Source organism: Monodon monoceros, unplaced genomic scaffold (genome assembly GCF_005190385.1).
Source record: "Monodon monoceros isolate NGI ecotype Baffin Bay Population unplaced genomic scaffold, NGI_Narwhal_1 Super_Scaffold_11, whole genome shotgun sequence".
Lineage (NCBI taxonomy): Eukaryota > Metazoa > Chordata > Mammalia > Artiodactyla > Monodontidae > Monodon > Monodon monoceros.
The window spans coordinates 67,046,289-67,066,943 of NW_021703767.1; the positions used below are offsets into that span (position 1 = coordinate 67,046,289).

At 36.1% G+C, this 20,655-nt stretch overlaps 1 protein-coding gene across 1 annotated transcript in view; it reads right to left on the reverse strand.

Annotated features, from left to right (window-relative positions):
* Window positions 1–20,655, reverse strand: part of POLQ (DNA polymerase theta) — a 114,647-nt gene that overhangs the window by 16,285 nt on the left and 77,707 nt on the right. Inside the window, exons 20-25 of the mRNA XM_029213607.1 lie at window positions 17,366–17,559; window positions 13,730–13,867; window positions 12,318–12,492; window positions 9,752–9,878; window positions 9,054–9,175; window positions 1,494–1,678 (exon numbers count right to left, since the gene is read on the reverse strand). Of these exons, the coding sequence (XP_029069440.1) occupies window positions 1,494–1,678; window positions 9,054–9,175; window positions 9,752–9,878; window positions 12,318–12,492; window positions 13,730–13,867; window positions 17,366–17,559 (941 nt within the window). The remainder of the gene's footprint in view (window positions 1–1,493; window positions 1,679–9,053; window positions 9,176–9,751; window positions 9,879–12,317; window positions 12,493–13,729; window positions 13,868–17,365; window positions 17,560–20,655) is intronic.

Genomic DNA, 20,655 nt, shown 5'->3' on the forward strand with positions numbered 1-20,655 from the left:
GTCAGAATGTCTAAGTTCTGTCATTCTGAACTTATCCTGGCTCCACCACTTATAGCTATATGACCTTAAGCAAACTACTAACTTTCTGTGCCTTGGTTTCCTCCTATGTAAAATGGGAATAATAATAATAAAACCTATTTCGTGTACTTACTACGAGGATTAAATATTGGACTATTACCTATTTAACTTAGGGTTTGATTCTTGCTAAATGCAGGATTTAATCTGAGAGGATTAGATAGGGAAGACAAAACTGGCTTTCTAAATAGTGGAAGAAACAAGTGTTGGTGCTAAACAGGCAGTGGTGAGAGGAAGTGTTTCATGCCTAATGAGCCAGTCAAGAATCACAGCTGTGAGTAACAAGAAGTGTAAATGTAAAACTAGTAAAGCAGGATCTTAGAAGTGGTGTGCCTTTACCTCAGCCAACAATCCTGCTCTCTTGAAAAGGGCATCAGATTTCCCACAGGTCATGTGATAAACAAGTATCAGTTGTTAATTTAGGCCAGGGAACAGTGTAAATGTGGCCTTCGATTTTCCCTGTGCCCAACAGTCATCCAGGAGTAGGAACTAATATGGGCCTATGTGAAAAGTCCAAGGGCAGTATGAAGTTTTACAGGCAGATTAGCTAACTAATGGCCTCAAAAAACTAAAAAGCTGGGTTTCCCTGGTGGCGCAGTGGTTAAGAATCTGCCTGCCAATACAGGGGACACGGATTCAATCACCGGTCCGTGAAGATCCCACATGCCGCGGAGCAACTAAGCCCGTGCCCCACAACTACCGAGCCTGCGCTCTAGAGCCCGTGAGCCACAACTACAGAGCCAGTGTGCCGCAACTACTGAAGCCTGCGCGCCTAGAGCCCGTGCTCCGCAACAAGAGAAGCCTCTGCAATGAGAAGTCCGTGCACCGCAACAGAGTAGCCCCCGCTCACCGCAACTAGAGAAAGCCCGTGAGCAGCAACGAAGACCCAACACAGCCAAAAATAAATAAATAAAATAAATTTATTTTTAAAAATAATAATAAATAACTCTTAAAATAACTAAAAAGCTAATAGTTATTGATTATAATCCGCAGCTCAGCAATATTTATTTTTCAACAAACATTCAGGGAGCATCCTTCTATAAAAGGCACCATGGCTCAATGCGTGTGAATATAAAAAGATAAATATATGTGTGCTTACAGACTAGAAAGAGATTTTAAAAATACACACACACACACACACACACACACAATATCCACCACCACCACCACAGTATCTACCACTAATGCATATAGATTTCCCAGAACTAAGTAGGCTCAGACTAACTCTACCTGATTCTTTCTATTGACTCTACAAAGGAAAATATGAATACCATGAGACAGGCTCAGGTGAACGTTGTGAAAAATCCGAAGAGGGAGAAATCACTCCTCAACCACAAATGATTGAGAGAGTTAAAAAAAATTTTTTTAAATCGTAAAAATTCTCCTCATTTATATTAAACATGTTCAGTAAAGACCACCTGTTTTGCTTGTTGCCTCAGATCATCCCCAACAGACTCTGGCTCAATCATCTTCCATTCAGCTGCAATACTCCTGAAAACATCAGCTCCAGTGTTTAGTACTTGAATGAGACGATGATCGTGGGATAAATGAGCTAAGATCCTCAGCTCAAGTTGAGAGTAATCAGCAGCTAATATTAAACCACCTGAAACAGAAATGATTTTAGAAAAGTCGGTACAAAGACAAAACCAAGTTTTATAACACTGAACAGGATGACAGAAATTTAGTTCCAACATACAACCGTGAGATCATGTAAAAAAGCTCAAATCAAAAAAAGCTAAAACCTTGCTCTTAATATGATGCAATTCAGCTCTGTAACATGTAAAAATTTTTTGCTTAGCTTTCAAGGATATGTAATATATGTAAAGCCACCCTTGACCTCTGCCCGTTAACCACTGTGGTAGTGCTTTCCTCAGCGTTCCTATAGCACTGATACATAATCTAAAATGGTTCTTTCATGCCTCTCCCACGTAACACTGAGCCATTAGGGATGGGAGACAATCTTCTTTTGCATTCTACAGAAATGCACAATTCCTGGTACCTAATAGGTCCTTAACAAATGGTTGTTGAAGGAATGAATGAATGAGTGAATAAAGAAACTGGTTTCTAATGTGTGCTGACATTTTAAGGGGTGTGAAGAGAAATGTGTGTTCTGCTTTGAAAATAAACTTGCTCAACAAAAAAAGGTCAAGTGGCCTGTATGTGAAAAAAAGTATTCAAATAATTAAGAGGATTCAAATAATTTATCTATGGACTAGAAATGACTGGATATGCATGGCAAAAACAAAATAGAACAAGCAAAAGCACAGTTATAGAAAAAGTAGAAAAATATTTGCAACTGATATCACAAAGGACTCATTGCTATATTGTATAAAAGAGGTGCTATAAATCAAGAACAAAATATAAACAAGCAATTCACAGAACTAATAAAAACAAAAGAATCTTAAACCTATTAAAGAATGCTTAACTTCATTCACAATAAAAGAAATGCAAATCAACTCTATAACAAGAAACAATTCTTTTCTACTTGTAAAAATCCAGAGGTTGGATGGCACATACTGTGGCAAGGCTGTGGAGAAAGAAACACTCATACATTGTTACTTGGAAGTAAATGGTAACTGTGTCCCATTAGATGGCAATTTGACAATATCCATCAAAATTAAACAGGCTTTTTACTCTGTGACTCAGTAAACAAGCCCACAGGCTGCTGCAAAGATTATCTGCACACAGATTAAACTGGCTTACGTTCAAATTTCTTTACTGATAATCACAAGTCTTCAGCATAAAAATATTAAACAAAAAAACAAAGCAAACAACAGTGTATACAGAATGCTTATGCTTGTGTAAGAACAGAGGAAGAAAATAGTACATATTCATATTTGCTTGTATCTGCATAAAGAAATACTGGAAGGATATATAAGAAACTCAAATATGTAATCAACTATAAGAGTTATACATAACAGGGTAGCTAGGACAGGGAAGGAAGCAAAGTTTCTCAATCTATACCTTTTAAATATTTTGATTTCTGAACTATGTGAACGAATAACCAATTCAAAAATATATAAATACTGATTTGAAACAAATGACCACAACTTTTATGGCCTTTCTGCCCTAAACAAAATAAAACTGGACAAACTATATGAAATAACAGTTTTCAGATGTTGGACAATAGGCAATACAGGACTACAATCCCTGAGAAAGGGGAAGGAGAGGGGAGATAAGAGGAGCCGTGCAACTGTCTCAAGTTTCTGAATGGAGGCAGCGCAGGGAAAGAGATGAAACAAAGCACTGTGGTCTCTAAGCTGGAAGAAGAAAGTGTAATTTGGGCCTGCTGAGGCTGCTAGAACTTGTGAAATTTGGAGAGAAAGGAACTTTGCATAAAAGGATCACCAGAAATATGCACAGTAATCCCTTTGGATTTTTGACCAAATACTAAACTGTGCAGGGAGAAAGTTCAGAGAACCAGGCAAAGAACACTAAAGAAATAGCTATTATCAAAGTTTAGCTATCAGCTGAACTACTTGAACAACATACTCTTGAATGTTGAAAGATGTTCAAGCTCTGACCAGACTGAGTGGAGGAATCCTGCTGAACAACTTGAGCACAAAGTAGAGACCGCAGTAAGGCCAAACCTTACAATGATGGTTAATCTAGCCCTAGAGTAAAGGCTACTCTAAACGTCTCCTCACAAAGCTTTAAAAGACTCAAAATGATCAAGCTGATGTGAAAGTAAATTAACTGCCTGCCAGAAGAAAATGCTATAAATGAAGACTACAAAATCCAAAGAGTTAACAATGTAGTAACCATAATGTTCAGCATACAATAAAAAAAATACTAGATATATGAAGAACCAGGAAAATGTAACTCTGACTAGGAGAAAATTCAGTCAATAGAAAAATGACTCAGAAATTACAGCGATGATGGAATTTTAATATGTTCAGGAATTTAAAGAAATATAAAAATAATGATGGAACAAATAGTGAATTACAATAAAGTAATGAAAACTATACAAAAACTTAAAATTCTAAAACTGAAAATACAATATCTGAAATGCAAAATTCACTAAAAGGATATAACAGCATTTAGACACTGTAGAAAAAAAGATCAGTGAACATTAAAACAGTCAATAGAAAATATCCATTGCAGTACAGAGTTTAAAAAAATGAAGAGAGGGAATAAAGAAGAAAAGAAAAAAAGTTTCAGTGATCTGTGGGACTATACTAAGTGGTATTACACATGTATATTTGGAGTAATAGGAAAAAAGGGAGAAATATGGACAAAAATATTATAAGAAATAATGGTTGAAAATGTTCCAAATTTAATGAAAAATATAAGCACATAGATTAAGAAGATGAAAGAAAAAAAAACCTAAGTGGACTCAGGAAATTCAGCAAACTCAAAAGCCCAAATAGTAAAGCATAAAAAACCACCCAGAGACTCACACCCAAATCAAATTGCTAAAACTGAATAACAAATTTAAAAAATCAAAAAAGCATCCTGGGAAAAAATATATTATGCTTGGAAGAATAGCAAGAAAAATAGTGGTGTACTTCTCATCAAAAATAATGCAAACCATAAGCTAATGGAAATATATATTTAAAGTGCTAAAAGAGAAGGACTATAAACCCATAAATCTATGTCAAATTAAAAAATCTTACAAAAGTGAGGATAAAATAGAGAAATTTAGACATGGAAATGTTAAGAGAAATCACTGTCAGTAGAACTGCACTACACAAAAAACCTTAAAGAAGTACTCTGGGTAAAGAAAATTGGTAACAGATGGAAACTTGAGTCTACTTCAAAGAACAAAGAGTGCCAGGAAGGGTAAAAAAGTGAACAGACAGAAAAGACACTTTTGTTTCTTGATTTCTTTGAAAGGTCATAACTGTTTACAGCAAAAAAAAAACTACATAGCAAAGTTTATAATAATCATAGAAGTTAAACGTATTACAAAAAATGGGAAATGGAAAAACACTCCTTACGTTATGGATGAAGTGGTATAAAATTATTTGAAGCTAGACTGTGATGTGATGCATATTGTAAACTCTAAAGTATCTAAGATATAGAGTTAAAAAGATAATAGAGGAGCTTCCCTGGTGGCGCAGTGGTTGAGAGTCCGCCTGCCAATGCAGGGGACATGGGTTCATGCCCCGGTACAGGAAGATCCCACATGCCATGGAGCGGCTAGGCCCGTGAGCCATGGCCACTGAGCCTGCGCGTCCGGAGTCTGTGCTCTGCAACGGGAGACGCCACAGCAGTGAGAGGCCCGCATACCGCAAAAAAAAAAAAAAATAGAGGAAATAAAACAATAACAAAAATAGTCATTAACAGTTTTTAAAAAAGAATAAAGAACAGATAGAACAAAATACAACTGACAAGACAATAGACTTAAATCCAACCATATATCAAGAATTATTTTATTTTTTTTAACATCTTTATTGGAGTATAATTGCTTTACAATGGTGTGTTAATTTCTGCTTTATAACAAAGTGAATCAGCTATACATATACATATAGTCCCATATCTTACATTTAGTAGTATTTATAAGTCCATGACACTCTCTCACTTCATCCCAGCTTACACTTCCCCTTCCCCATGTCCTCAAGTCCATTCTCTACGTTTGCATCTTTATTCCTGTCCTGCCCCTAGGTTCATCAGAACCTTTTTTTTTAGATTCCATATATATGTGTTTTTCTCTTTCTGACTTACTTCACTCTGTATGACAAACTCTAAGTCCATCCACCTCACTACAAATAACTCAATTTCGCTTCTTTTTATGGCTGAGTAATATTCCATTGTATATATGTGCCACATCTTCTTTATCCATTCATCTGTCGATGGACACTTAGGTTGCTTCCATGTCCTGGCTACTGTAAATAGAGCTGCAATGAACATTGTGGTACATGACTCTTTTTGCATTACGGTTTTCTCTGGGTATATGCCCAGTAGTGGGATTGCTGGGTCATATGGTAGTTCTATTTGTAGTTTTTTAAGGAACCTCCATACTCTTCTCCATAGTGGTTGTATCAGTTTACATTCCCACCAACAGTGCAAGAGGGTTACCTTTTCACCAGCATTTATTGTTTGTAGATTTCTTGATGATGGCCATTCTGACCAGTGTGAGGTGATACCTCATTGTAGTTTTGATTTGCATTTCTCTAATGATTAATGATATTGAGCATCCTTTCATGTGTTTGTTGGCAATCTGCATATCTTCTTTGGAAAAATGTCTATTTAGGTCTTCTGCCCATTTTTGGATTGGGTTGTTTGTTTGTTTTGATACTGAGCTACATGAGCTGCTTGTAAATTTTGGAGATTAATCCGTTGTCAGTTGCTTCATTTGCAATTTCCTCCCATTCTGAGGGTTGTCTTTTCGTCTTCTTTATGCTTTCCTTTGCTGTGCAAAAGCTTTTAAGTTTCATTAGGTCCCATTTGTTTATTTTTATTTCCATTTCTCTAGGAGGTGGGTCAAAAAGGATCTTGCTGTGATTTATGTTATAGAGTGTTCTGCCTATGTTTTCCTCTAAGAGTTTGATAGTTTCTGGCCTTACATTTAGGTCTTTAATCCATTTTGAGGTTATTTTTGTGTATGGTGTTAGGGAGTGTTCTAATCTCATACTTTTACATCTACCTGTCCAGTTTTCCCAGCACCACTTATTGAAGAGGCTATCCTTTCTCCACTGTACATTCCTGCCTCCTTTATCAAAGATAAGGTGACCATATGTGCGTGGGTTTATCTCTGGGCTTTCTATCCTGTTCCATTGATCTATCTTTCTGTTTTTGTGCCAGTACCATACTGTCTTGATTACTGTAGCTTTGTAGTATAGTCTGAAGTCTGAGAGCCTGATTCCCCCAGCTCCATTTTTCTTTCTCAAAATTGCTTTGGCTATTTGGGGTCTTTTGTGTTTCCATACAAATTGTTAAATTTTTTGTTCTAGTTCTGTGAAAAATGTCATTGGTAGTTTGATAGGGATTGCACTGAATCTGTAGATTGTTTGGGGTGGTATAGTCATTTTGACAATGTTGATTCTTCCAATCCAAGAACATGGTATATCTCTCCATCTATTTGTATCATCTTTAATTTCTTTCATCAGTGTCTTATAGTTTACTGTATACAGGTCTTTTGCCTCCTTAGGTAGGTTTATTCCTAGGTATTTTATTCTTTTTATTGCAGTGGTAAATGGGAGTGTTTCCTTAATTTCTCTTTCAGATTTTTCATCATTAGTGTATAGGAATGCAAGAGATTTCTGTGCATTAATGTTGTATCCTACTACTTTACCAAATTCATTGATTAGCTCTAGTAGTTTTCTGGTGGCATCTTTAAGATTCTATGTATCATGTCATCTGCAAACAGTGACAGCTTTACTTCTTCTTTCCCGATTTGGATTCCTTTTATTTCTTTTTCTTCTCTGATTGCTGTGGCTAAAACTTCCAAAACTATGTTGAATAATAGTGGTGAGAGTGGACAACCTTGTCTTGTTCCTGATCTTAGTGGAAATGCTTTCAGTTTTTCATCACTGAGAACGATGTTGGCTGTAGGTTTGTCATATATGGCCTTTATTATGTTGAGGTAAGTTCCCTCTATGTCTACTTTCTGGAGGGTTTTTATCATAAATGGGTGTTGAATTTTGTCGAAAGCTTTTTCTGCATCTATTGAGATGATAATATGGTTTTTCTCCTTCAATTTGTTAATATGGTTTACCACATTGATTGATTTGCATATATTGAAGAATCCTTGCATTCCTGGGATAAACCCCATCAAGAGTTATTTTAGATAGTTAACTAAACACTACATTTAAATGGCAGAAATTTTCAGGTTAAATCCATATACATTTAATTTAAATTAATTTTAAAATTTTAAACAAAATCAGTATAAAATATTGTTGTGTTAAACACAGTTTTATTATTTAGGTAAGAATAAATAAATATCATGAAATATTATTTGGCCTTAAAAAAGAAAGAAATTCTGACACAATTGCTACAACATGAATAAACCCTGAAGACATTATGCTACGTGAAATAAGCCAGGCACAATAGTACAAATATTATATGATCTCGAGTGGTCAAATTTATAGGGACAGAAAATAGAATGGTGGTTGCCAGGGGCTGTGGGAGTCCAGGGGGACAGTTATATTTAATGGGTACAGAGTTTCAGGTGGGGATGATAAAAAGTTCTGGAAATGGATGGTGGTAAGGCTGCACCACAATGTGAATGTACTTAATGCCACAGAACTGAATACTTAAATATAGTTACAATGGTAAAATGCTGGTAGTTCATATTTAAAAAGCAAAGCTGAAAATTGCCAAATGGGTTATACTATCATAGACCTGAATTCACCCTTGGAATATAAATTTCTGACAGAATTCAAATAAATTCAGCTGGTTAACTGCACTCACCCAGAGCTGCCAGGTGGTAAAAAGAGCAAATATGTATACAAATAATAGGGATGATCTGGGAGATAGATCATGACTTCCAAATGTTTTGATGACGAGTACTGAGGAGAGGTCAGACAGAAGTAAGATAGCCTTGAGGGTTACCCCCTGCAATAGGAAGCAGCAGTGGGGAGAAGTAGAGAAGAAACAAAAGAGCAAAACAAGTTAGAAAGAGACCAAAAAAAAAAAAATTGTGCCCTTAGAGGTCGGGGGGGAGAGAAAGTGAGGAAAGAGAGGGTTAACAGAGTGACAAATGCTATAGAGAAGTCAAAGAGGATGACAACTAACAAAATTCACTGGATTTTGCAAAAGGTTTACAATGACCCAGGATTACGGATTACATGACTTCAGCAGGATGCTGAGCAAACAGCACAGAGGTTTCCCACAGAGCAGATCATGAAGACAATAATGACTGACTGCTATAAACCTGGCAACATGAAGGGGAAAAACAGGCTCCACCGAAGAAAGGAAAGATGGAGGAACTAATGTATTCTTCTGAGTCTTATTCATAAATCAGGCTTTATCAGTGCTTTGAAAACCATTCCCACAGCAAAAAGAAGCTCAAAAACTATCATCGGTCACCTTACCTGGGAAAGGCACAAAGGCATGTCTCATGCTAACTGAAAACGGCATTCCTCTGTCTGAGGCTCTCTCCTCCATCTTTGCCTGGTGCCTGGGGTTCAGGCCACAACCCTTCTTTTTTCCTCCTCTGTTGTGCGAAAAACATCATCAGCTGGACATGAAGTAGTCTTAAATATATGAAAATGGTCTGAATTTTTCAGTAAGTCAATATTTCCATCTAAGAAATTTAAAAACCTTATTTGAAACACACTTTAAAGCTTAACAAATATACTAGACCTCGTTCAGCAAACCTTCAATTAAACAGGAAGGTATTTCTGTAATAACCTTTCCCACAAACTGCTTCACTCAATTCAGTAAATCTCATTGACCATATCTAATATAAATGATCTGTGCTTTTTCTTCCTTTTGTGAGCATATGAAGAGGGCAGGAAGGGGGATGTTCCAGACACTGCTAAACTTGTCCCTTTAGTATTTGACTTAAACAAGCATATAGTGCTGGTTGATTTAATTAGTGACCCAGATTTTCAGCTTTTTGCCATCAACTAGCTTCTTTATAGACAGACTCAGGATTTGAAATAGAATAGAAATGTGTATGCCTGGAACAGAAAATTAAACTGATTTCATTATTTGTCCAATAGGCTATTTCTGAGCCATTCATACTCCCAAAAGTATATTAACCCAAATAAAGAGAAATAAAGTCTACCTGCCCATAGGAAGTAGGCCTTTGCCTAGGGCTTGGGAAGGTGGGCTTTCTTCTACTAGTGTTGGCATTTTGATCTCAAAATCTCTTGGTACATTCTGAATATTTGGTTCTATAAAGGTTATTCGTCCTAAAATCAAGCAGAATGAAGACATAAAATTAGGGGGGGAAGGGAAGAGGGGAAATCTGACATTTACTTTAACACGAATACCATTTCTGAATTATCCTAAAAATGCATGCTCTGTTATTGTTAAACTAAATTTAAATGAAATACACTTTATTATGTTTATGTGTCTAAAAATAACAAGTACAAGACCAATCGTAATATAAGTGAATATATGAATCAGCTACAATACAGTGTTTTATAATTAACCTCGTTCTACAGAAACAATCCCATGATAAGAATATGATAAATCATACTATTTCTACGCTAAAATGAGTACCAGAAGTTAGCACTATAAAATGCTAGCCGTTATACAAATGAGTAAAAGACAAAACAAATGGATCTTAGGAGAAATGACTGTCGAAGCCTTTAAAAGCCAGGAACAAACAAGATACAGAAAAGAGGATCTGAAGCGGAAGAGCAACTGAGTGCTGAACAGGGACAACTGGGGCCACAGGAGTTAGGCCACAGGATGCAGGAGATGGAGTAGTAGTGAGAGATGGTGACTAGAACGTTACTTTCTAGATATCACCTGGCCAGGTTTCCTCCTCCTCCTCATCACTTATCACAAGAATCAATAATGGTAGGTAGCACTGACATGACTAGAAACTAGAATCAGGTGGCTAGTACATTTTCTAGGAAACAGAAAGCTATTTGTTTTAATGCTTATGGCCTTTAATTTCCCCCAAATATTTTACATTTTATTTATTTATTGGATGAATTTTTCAAAAACACACAGGTGTTGTTCAAAAAGTTTGGGTAACTGACTGCTACTGCAGTTTTTATCATACACATACAGTGACCAAAAAAATCCTCTGTTTTATGATACTCTTCATTCTAACAGGCTCTCTACTAGCTACTGTAGGTAATTCCATCTTCTTTAAATGAATCAGAGATCTTAAGTATCTCAGATACTGTTTTTCGGAATAAACTCCTGATACTATATCCTCGTTATTTTGATTTTAGCAAAAATTAGTGTTCAATTAATGGTAGATATTATTACACTTATTAGCATTAAATGGCCTAATCAATTTTATAAAGCTAACAAATAGCACAGGAAAGAATCCAAGTCTCTTTCTGCCTCAGCACACTGTCTTCTCTTCTATGATAATATCAATACTTAATATTCAGGTCTAGTGTTTGAATTAATGAGGTAACACTGGTAGACAAATAAAATGGCAAAAATAAATTACAAAACATGAATATAGCTTCATGAAGATTAATTCTAATAATGAAAGGGCTTTACTATACTTAGGTAAGCTTGTATTTCTAAAATATTCTTTAAATTTAGGCATAGTATAATGAAAAACAATCAGGAAAACAACAAGGAATTGATGACTTTCTGCTTTATAAGCAACAAATAAATGTGCAAAAGCTTTGAAAACTTTAGGTTGATTGTTTTTTCACCAACAAGGATTTATTTTACATAAGTTTACAGCATTAGCATATGTTTCAAAATGAAACTTAAAACAGGGCAAGAAATAGGCAAGAAGCACCAAGAGGTTAGCTAAATAGGGAGAAGGAAGAGGAATTGTTTAGAACAGAGACTAAGCAAGCAAAGAGAAAAGCAGCTCCTCACGGTGCCCCCATCCTCAATAACAGCAACAACTGATAATGTACCACGCATCATTCTAAACACTTTACATGTACTGATCTATTTAATCCTCAGGATAACCCAGTGAGGTAGGACTGTTATTATCTTGTTTTATACATTTGGAAACTTGGGCACTGAAAGGTTAAGTACCTTGTCTAAAGATTCTCAGCACCAAGATTCAAACCTTGTGAAAATGTGGTATCAAAGTCCACATTCTATACCACCAAACTAAAATGCTCCCTCTATGAAGGAGTTAATGCTGCCCTTTCTTCCACTGCACATTGCATTTGACAAATATGTGAAGTTGTGCACTACCTAGAAAAAGAATGCTTTTTTTCTTCATGAGATTACATGCATACTGATCCCAAGAGGGCCAAAAGACATGCAAAGGACTCTACACCTTTCTTTTCCAATTGAGTAAAGTAAGACACTCTCTTATTACCGCACAGGCCTACTTAGATTCAACTTGGAGAGACTCTTAAGAGATTCAGAATAGGGCTGGGACTGAAATTAGATAAGATCACTGACTCAAATAAATATTTAATTCCTGGCCATACTCTCATCCAATCTCAGACATCCAAGTTACTCTATACAGTACTTGAAAGCAGGAACTGTTATCTTACTCAATTTCATCTCTTTATCTACCTGATATTCACCTATGCTTTGGATGTAGTATGCGTTTCATAAATGTTTATAGAACTTCACTGAACCCAATGATCAACACTTGAATTCCTTGGTCGTCATAAGCAAATATTACATATGAATTTTTTTTGCAAAACTGGATATTATCCATACTTAAGATTTCTCATTACCTGTAGCAGTGTGTGATTGTGATACAGGATAGATTCTTTCCATTCCAAGGAAAGGATTGAGACGTTTTTCCCGCTGCAGGGGAAAGACCACTTTGGTAATAGCATTAGTGATTCTTCTCCACTCTAATATCAAGCCTGGTAAAGGATGTAATGCCCTTAATTTATTTAAAACATCCTGCCAAAGAATTATAATAAAGTAGGATCAGATTCTTGTCCAAATTCCATAGCAAACTAGAATCTCTTTTAAGTAAACAATATAATCTCAAAACTAAATTTGATAACTCCTGTATCTAAACTCAACTTTACTATTATAAAATTACTATTTGGGTTTTTTGGAAATCACCATAATGATAAATCTATAATAACTATAGATTATAAAATGTAAACATGTTAATGTTGAGTAATGTCAATTTACATCTACTATTAAAAAAAAAATCAATGAGATGTCAACTTAGTAAAACAGCTGCTTCCCCACACCCCACCCAATTGTTTACACCATCTCTTTCCTTTATATTTTCCTCCTCCATTGCTCATGTGATTGTAAGTTTCCCAGTCTTTTTTTTTCCTTCTTTTTGCCATAATACTTTCATAGTCTTTGTATCAAGGAAATTTATTTTTAAAACTTTGAATTTTCCACGCTACAGACATTCAATGAACCATTAAGGAACAAAAACTTGTAAGGTAAAAGGGCCAATGCGATTAAATAAAAAGTTTTGCTACAGAATGAAGCTGTGGAAACTTCCCTGGGGCAGGCAAGTCATAATTAATAATATTATGGTCAAAATTCTACAGAATGGCAACTTGGACTGCTCTCTCCATGGCTGTTGTGGCTGTACTTTCTATCCTTATTTTCCATTGATAATTCATTCAGTAAAAATGTAAAATTAAGCCTTTCTCTCTTTTGTCCCATGTATACAGTTTCCATGGGTTGTGATTCAATTTGACTTTGAAATTAACAGATTAGATTCTCAAAACAAATGCATGGAAAACTTACTATTTTGCTCTGGAATTGAAAAAAACAAAATTTTATTTACATTGACTGTCTTCTTATTTTTTAAATTCTTCCATACCTTTCTGTTCATGTTCATATAACGACAGAAATTATATTATACTAGAAGTCCAAGAGTAGTGCATATCAATAATTAATGTCTATATAGGTCTGAATCTACAAACCTTTACACTGTTTTAATGATAGGAAGGACACAACTGCTAACTCAGATTATGATCCAGATTTTCCATGCTGGAATGTTTCCATAGTGTTTGTGGGCAGCTGAACAAAAAACCAATTTGTTTTTGTCTGGGTAAGTTCAAATGATGTACTACATTGGATCTTGATTTCATCAGCATTCTTTCAGGACACCAAAATGCTAAAAGTAGTTCAGATTCTGCCCTGTGACTGCCCCAAAGAGCACCTTACTAGTGCTGAACTGTTTTCCCAGCCTTAGCTTCCATCCATCATCATTCCCTCTTCTGGTAGAACCCAAAGTTTTCTTGCTGCCTTGGTGTTTTCTCTCTCCATTTGGTGGCAACTTCAATTCCAAAAATAAAACCTGCAAGAAATTAATGCTTCTTTAGTCAAGAATCAAATCACAAGTATTATCATTCAGAAAACATTTTAAAAAGTTATTCGAGAAAAGATTCTATACATTGCAACATGGATTGTAAGAATTTTTTTGGACAATTTGGAATTATCACATTTAATAAATAATGGCAATAAAATCTTACGTCAAGTAGGCTGCCCATACCCTAATTTAGTCAGTGTTAGATTAATAGTAACACCAGGTTCTTAAACAGTCAAGAACACAAGAATGTATATTCTGTGCTGAACGACTGACAAACTATTGGCATTGCGACTTTAGGTTGCTCTGATTATAAGCTCACCTAAGTACTCCTTGATGTGGTAACCAATGCGGCTGCTTGATCATTTAAGCCCCATAGAGGATAAACATGGGAGCCTTCGTGGCTATTGTGTGATCACAAAACTCAGAGAACACTAAAGTAGGAAGAGGCCCAAAAAGCCATCTAATTCCACTACCACAAGGCTAGACCCTGAGAGGCCCTGGGCAAAAAGCCAGGAGAAGGTGATTGATCCAATGCAGCAATAATGAAAGTTAGAGAGTGGCCAGTAAGCACCCACTGAAGAAACTAGGCTTACACGGAACAGGGATCCAGGCTGTGGGTCAGAGGGAAGATCCCATGTATACCTTAAACTCACTAGTTCTTGTTAGAGGGGTTCCAATTTAGGCAATTCAGAACACTATCTACTCTTTCTACTCATTCATTTATATACTTTCAGTAAGATTTATTGAACCTTGGATTATTTTCCCAATAATAATTCTAAAAATTGAAACCCTTTGCATGAGAATTTTTTCTACAAGTTGGGCCAGGGGTGGAAGCAAAGATATACCTGTTTCCCTAGAACAGTGGTGATGACAGAAACAAAAATCTGGTTTTAGTTTTAAGTAGTGTGAATAACTGGGGTCCTAGGCATGAAAATTACTGAGGCTTACTATGGATGTTAATAACTAACTTGCCCAAAGGCTGTGTTATATAGATATGAACGTATGCACACATAAGGATTGGGGTTGCTATATTTAGCAAATAAAATTACATGATGCCCAGTCAAATTTGAATGACATGGAGCATACTTATACTAAAATATTGTCCACCGTTCATCTGAAATTCAAATTTAACCAAGTGCTGGTATTTAATCAGGCAAGTCTAATATACATATCAAAGAGTATATAAATGAATGGCAGCAGAGAAGAGAGAAGAAAATAACTGAATAGAAAAAATGAAAGATTATTACAATAACAATAAATCAACAACCCCAGGAAGGAAGACCTATCATAATTAAGACAATTTAAAGATCTCAAGTTTTATCTTAAGCTTCCATTTTTGGTGAATCCTTCAGGATTAATTATAAAAACTTCACACATAAATTCTCTCTTCAGGTCTTAATTAACACATCTGTGACTGAGGGAGTTGAACTGGATGGGAGCAAGAGACACTAATATTTATTAAGCACTTCCTATGTGCCAGTCATCAGGCTAGGTGCTTTAACATGTAATCCTTATAACAACTTTATGACAAATCTGCAAAGTTTAGACAGTCAGAGAAACTTGCTCAAAGTTGCATGCCCAAAATGTAGTAGAATTAAGAATTAGAACCCAGAGTCTTCTAACTCTAAAGTCCTTTTTCTTTCTACTAACCCATGCTTCCCTCTAGACCAGGAGTCAGAAACTTTTTCTACAAAGGGCCAGACAGTAAATATTTTTAGCTTTGTTTTACTGTCTGTCACACCTTTTCAACTGTGCCATTATAGAATGAAAACAGCCACAGGCAATAAGTACATGAACAGCTATAGCTGTGTTCCAATAAAACTTTATTTACAAAAACAGGTGGCAGGCCAGATCTGGCCTGCAAGTCATATTTTGCTGATACCTTCTCAAGACCAGTGCCATCCAAGAACTTTCTGCAATAATAAAACTGTTCTATATTTGTATTGTCCAATATAGTGGCCACTAGCCACCTGCGGCTATTGAACACTTGTAATGTGGTTAGCATGACTAAGGAACTTAATTGATATATTTTATTTAATTTCAATTAATTTAAACTGAAACAGAGGTAAGTGGCTAGTGACTCCTTTATTGAACACTGCAGCTCTAGATGATTAGTAACATCTTGCCTATTTGAAAGATTCAACTTAAAATCACCAAGGATAAAATAATCAATGTATGAAAATGTTAGATTACCTTTAATATAACTTCCATTTTAACATGAAGACCTAAGAACAAGCCAATAATATCAAAGGACTTTTATTCTAGGCCAGAGTTTGGTCTAGGCCTAAGGCCCACATGCCTTTGCACCCATCTGAATCACAAGAGTACTGGTTCTTGCCTTTGCCCCAAGCCTACTTGTGCTGATATCCAGAGATTCTATATTTTTGACAAGTTCCCCATGTAATTTTAGGTGTAGCGAGCTAGGTTCTGGCTTGGGGACTTGTGGACTAAAGAAATCAAAAGAAAGTATTTTAAAACACCCCAAAAAACACCACTGAATTAATACAAATGTACTACGTGATTAGGAGAAACAAAGTTCCTCATTTTTTAAAAACACATAACTGTGGCTAAAGTGGGGGGGGCATTTGTAAGCCCTTTATATAATATTTATACAACACTTACTATGAGATAGGCACTGTTCTAAGTGTTTTACATTTATTGCTTATTCCTCACAACTCTATGAGGTATTTCTAACATGAGGTATTTTACTGATGAAGAAACTGAGATATAGAGTTAATGAAGTGGTCCAAGGTCATGGAGTTAATTAATAAATAGAGCAGGTAGCATTCAAACCCAAGAAGTCTGGATTTAAAGTCTATAATACCAATATGCTATAATACTGAATCACATCTAGATAACAATAGAACTTCAAAGATATCAAGAGTAAGCACCCACCCTGTATCGGTAACTCCTCTAAAACAACCCAACCACCCTTTATGGAGTGTGGGGAGGGAAGAGAACACCAACTTTTGAGGGGCAGCGGGGGAGAAGAGTAAACTATGTCAAAATTTATCTAAGATGATAAAAATATTAGTAGGTTTAAAAAAGCAGAGCGTTCCCAAAATCCCTTTTTCACTAACATCTAAGAAAAATATCTAATTTTGCAGTGAAGAAGGAGTGAGAGTTCATGAAATGACTAACTTCATGGAGAAACACCTACACTGTTATACAACTACCACTATGGATCTCATTCACACAAAAAATATTTACTGGGTGCCCCTTCTGTTCCAGGCAAATCTCCTTATGGAACACACATTCTAGGATACTTCTTTACTACCTTCCTATTCATAAATATAGGTATAAACTTACAAAGGAGATGTTAGAATATTCTATCTCCAAAGTATTCTGGTTAACTGATTGTTTTATTTTACTGATCTTTGGTATTTAGGTAAACACACTTATGAAACACACACACACACACACACACACACACACGTTTTTGCTTTAAAAATGACTTTTCTAAATTTTTTATTCCCATCATACAACCTCAGCGATGTCATCTGAACTGGTGAAAGAAAAACTATGGCCAGCTAGTTGATAGGCCTGAGTCTCAATTGCATCCAGTTTGGCTTGCATTATGTGTTTCTGACTTTCACATTCTGCGGTACTAAAGCCGATTCCATTTAGTTCTAGCAAGGCCAAGCAGTACTGGGAGGGCATCTCCACTTTACAGAAGACATCTGGAAGAAAAAAAGAAAGCAAAAAACATTAATTCACCAGCTAAGTGACTAGATCAGCATGATTACCTAAACATACATAGAATTTTTCTGGGAGAATCAGAGATGCTACTAAGCTATCCTTCAAGATCCAGTCTTTTGAGCAGCATTATCAAACCATCAGTGAAAGGTATTAAAGTACTTTCCACTTTTCCACTTGAGTATTGGATTACTATCTGTGTCCATGCAGAGTAAAACAGGCAATCTTATGAACAGTCTGAATTATAAGAGATTGCATTTCTCCCAAGATGATGTTTCTGCTTCTACTCTTAGCAAGAACAAGGTAGCCAATCTAATTTGCTAAGCTGACTACAAAAGGTTAATTCACCAAAATTTTTTCCAGTATTCCTGGTCCCATGGTATGCAGGCGTGCACAAAGCTAAACATGAAGGTTTTATATTTTCCAATGCTCTAAGAGTAAAGAATAAGATTCCTGAAGTAAGAATCAGAGTATTTTTCTATCTGCTGACATTTCTCAACAGAATAGTCACTCTAAATCAGTTTTCCCAGTATGTTCTTTAGAATATTAGTCTCAAAAATACTCTATAAAAGGCTGGGATTGAGAGACACTGTATACTATGAGTTTCATCATTTATAAATTACTCTTAGATGTTCATGATGCCTGTTAACATATTAAAGGCTCTGAGTAGAAATGAACGAAGACAACTATTTAATTTTGTTTTAACCAAAAGTCTGAAATCATTTGACCATAAAACCCTTTAGCTGTATAATACTTATTAACATTGTGAAAAGTAAGTGTCCATAGAACATTCTGTGGGAAATGCTATCCTAAAATTATTAAGAAAAAATCCATAACAAAGATTTCTGCTCCAGTACTATGGGTCACTAGGACTCTGTGTAACCCTGGCCTGCCTTCCCCAGCTCCACATACACACTTTTTTTTTTTTTTTTTTGGCTGTGTTGGGTCTTCATTGCTGTACGCGCGCTTTCTCTAGTTGCGGCGAGTGGGGGCTGCTCTCTTCGTTGCGGTGCACGGGCTTCTCTCATTGTGGAGCACGGGCTCTAGGCGTGCGGGCTTCAGTAGTTGCGGCATGCGAGCTCAGTAGCTGTGGCTCATGGGCTCTAGAGCACAGGCTCAGTAGTTGTGGCACATGAGCTTAGTTGCTCCGTGGCATGTGGGATCTTCCCGGGCCAGGAATCGAACCCGTGTCCCCTGCATTGGCAGGTGGATTCTCAACCACTGCACCACCGGGGAAGCCCCCACACATTCTTTAAGGCACTCTTGGTCTCAATCAGCAGGCGAAATTGCAAAGGACACCTGTAACCACCCCCAAAAGCAAACAATTGAGAGCTACTGGCCTCTAATAGTCAGAACATACTGGGCAGTCAGAGCCTGGCTTTGGAGACTTGGAACCAGAGCAGAAATTCATGTGATGTGGGACCAGAGAAATAAGGAACTAGGGTCAGAAAAAGAAGAGTCAAGAGTGGTAGGAAGCCAGCCTGGATTCATAAACAGTAGGAAGAAACAGGGTTGCAATGGGAATGGAGTCCTACTGCAAAAAGGTTGAGGGAATAATAGATTTTTGGAGTAGCAATAGGAGGAGAAGCTGATTCTCAGACTTCTGTTCTGAACCAAAACTCTCAAGAAAAGCTAATGTAGGCCTTGGATGAAGTTTAGTTTAGTAACAAGCAGAAGCCAGAGCATAGCCTTTCTAGAGGAAGACTTCCCCCAAATAAGCCCTGCAGGGCTCTACTGATCAAATCTTGTATGATTTCACAAAGATTATAAAAAATATAAGATAGCAAAGAAGTATGAACTGGACTCAGCAGAAACAACAAATGACAGATTTAGATCCCTAAGAATTGCAGGTATGGAATCATTAGAACGGAGCACAGCTACGAATGAACTATCCACAAAATCAAACAAGATGAACAGAAACAAAACAGGAAAAGTGTAAATATGTCAATAATCACAATGAATAGAAACACATCAATCATCATAATAAATTGCTAAATTTGTAAAAAAAACGTGATAGTTTGAAAAAGAAATAAGCTATACTTTGTTTATAAGACATCTAAAAAGTAAGGATCTAGAAGGTTTAAAGGGGTAGAAAAAAAAGATACATGAGGGGCTTCCCTGGTGGCGCAGTGGTTGAGAGTCCGCCTGCCGATGCAGGGGATGCGGGTTCGTGCCCCGGTCCGGGAGGATCCCACGTGCCACGGAGCGGCTGGGCCCGTGAGACATGGCCGCTGGGCCTGGGCGTCCGGAGCCTGTGCTCCGCAGCGGGAGAGGCCACAGCAGTGAGAGGCTCACGTACCACAAAAAAAAAAAAAAAAAGAAAAAGAAAAGCTATATATATGAGGCAAGTATTAATCAAAAGAAAGTTGATGCTGCCATATTCATTCCAAAAAATAGATTAGGAGTAAAAATCATATTAGTGGAAAAGCTAGTCACAACATAATGATAGGTTTAATGCACCAGGAAAATACATCAATTTTAAACCTGTATGCACCTAATAAAATAGTCTCAAAACATATAAAATTAAAATTACCTGAACTACAGGGAAAATCAGATATAGAAGATTTAAACAACAACATTGAATTAACAGACATTTATAAAATTCTGCATCCAGAATTAGAATACATATTATTTTATATGCACACAGAACATTTACACAATAGTTCAAGTTTTAGGTTACAAAACAATTATCAAAAGACTTCAAAGAATGGGTATTATACAAACATGTTCTCTAGCTACAACACAATAAAGATTGAAGGTAATAATGAAAATATGAAATAAAAGTTTCCAACTATTTGAGAATTAAAAACAATCTTCTTATAATTTATAAGTCTAAGAGGCATACCAGAAAATGTTAAATATTTAGGATAAAACAATGAAAACAATATATGTCAAACTTGTAAGATATAATGAAAGTAGAACTTTGAGGAAAATTTATAGCCTTAAGTACTTAAATTAGAAAAGAAAAACATGATTTTAAAAGTAATGAGTTTAGTGTCAAACTTAAGAATTTAGAAAAAGGACTGCAAATAAAGTCAGGGGAACTAGAAGAAAAGAGATTACATAAATGTTCACAGAAA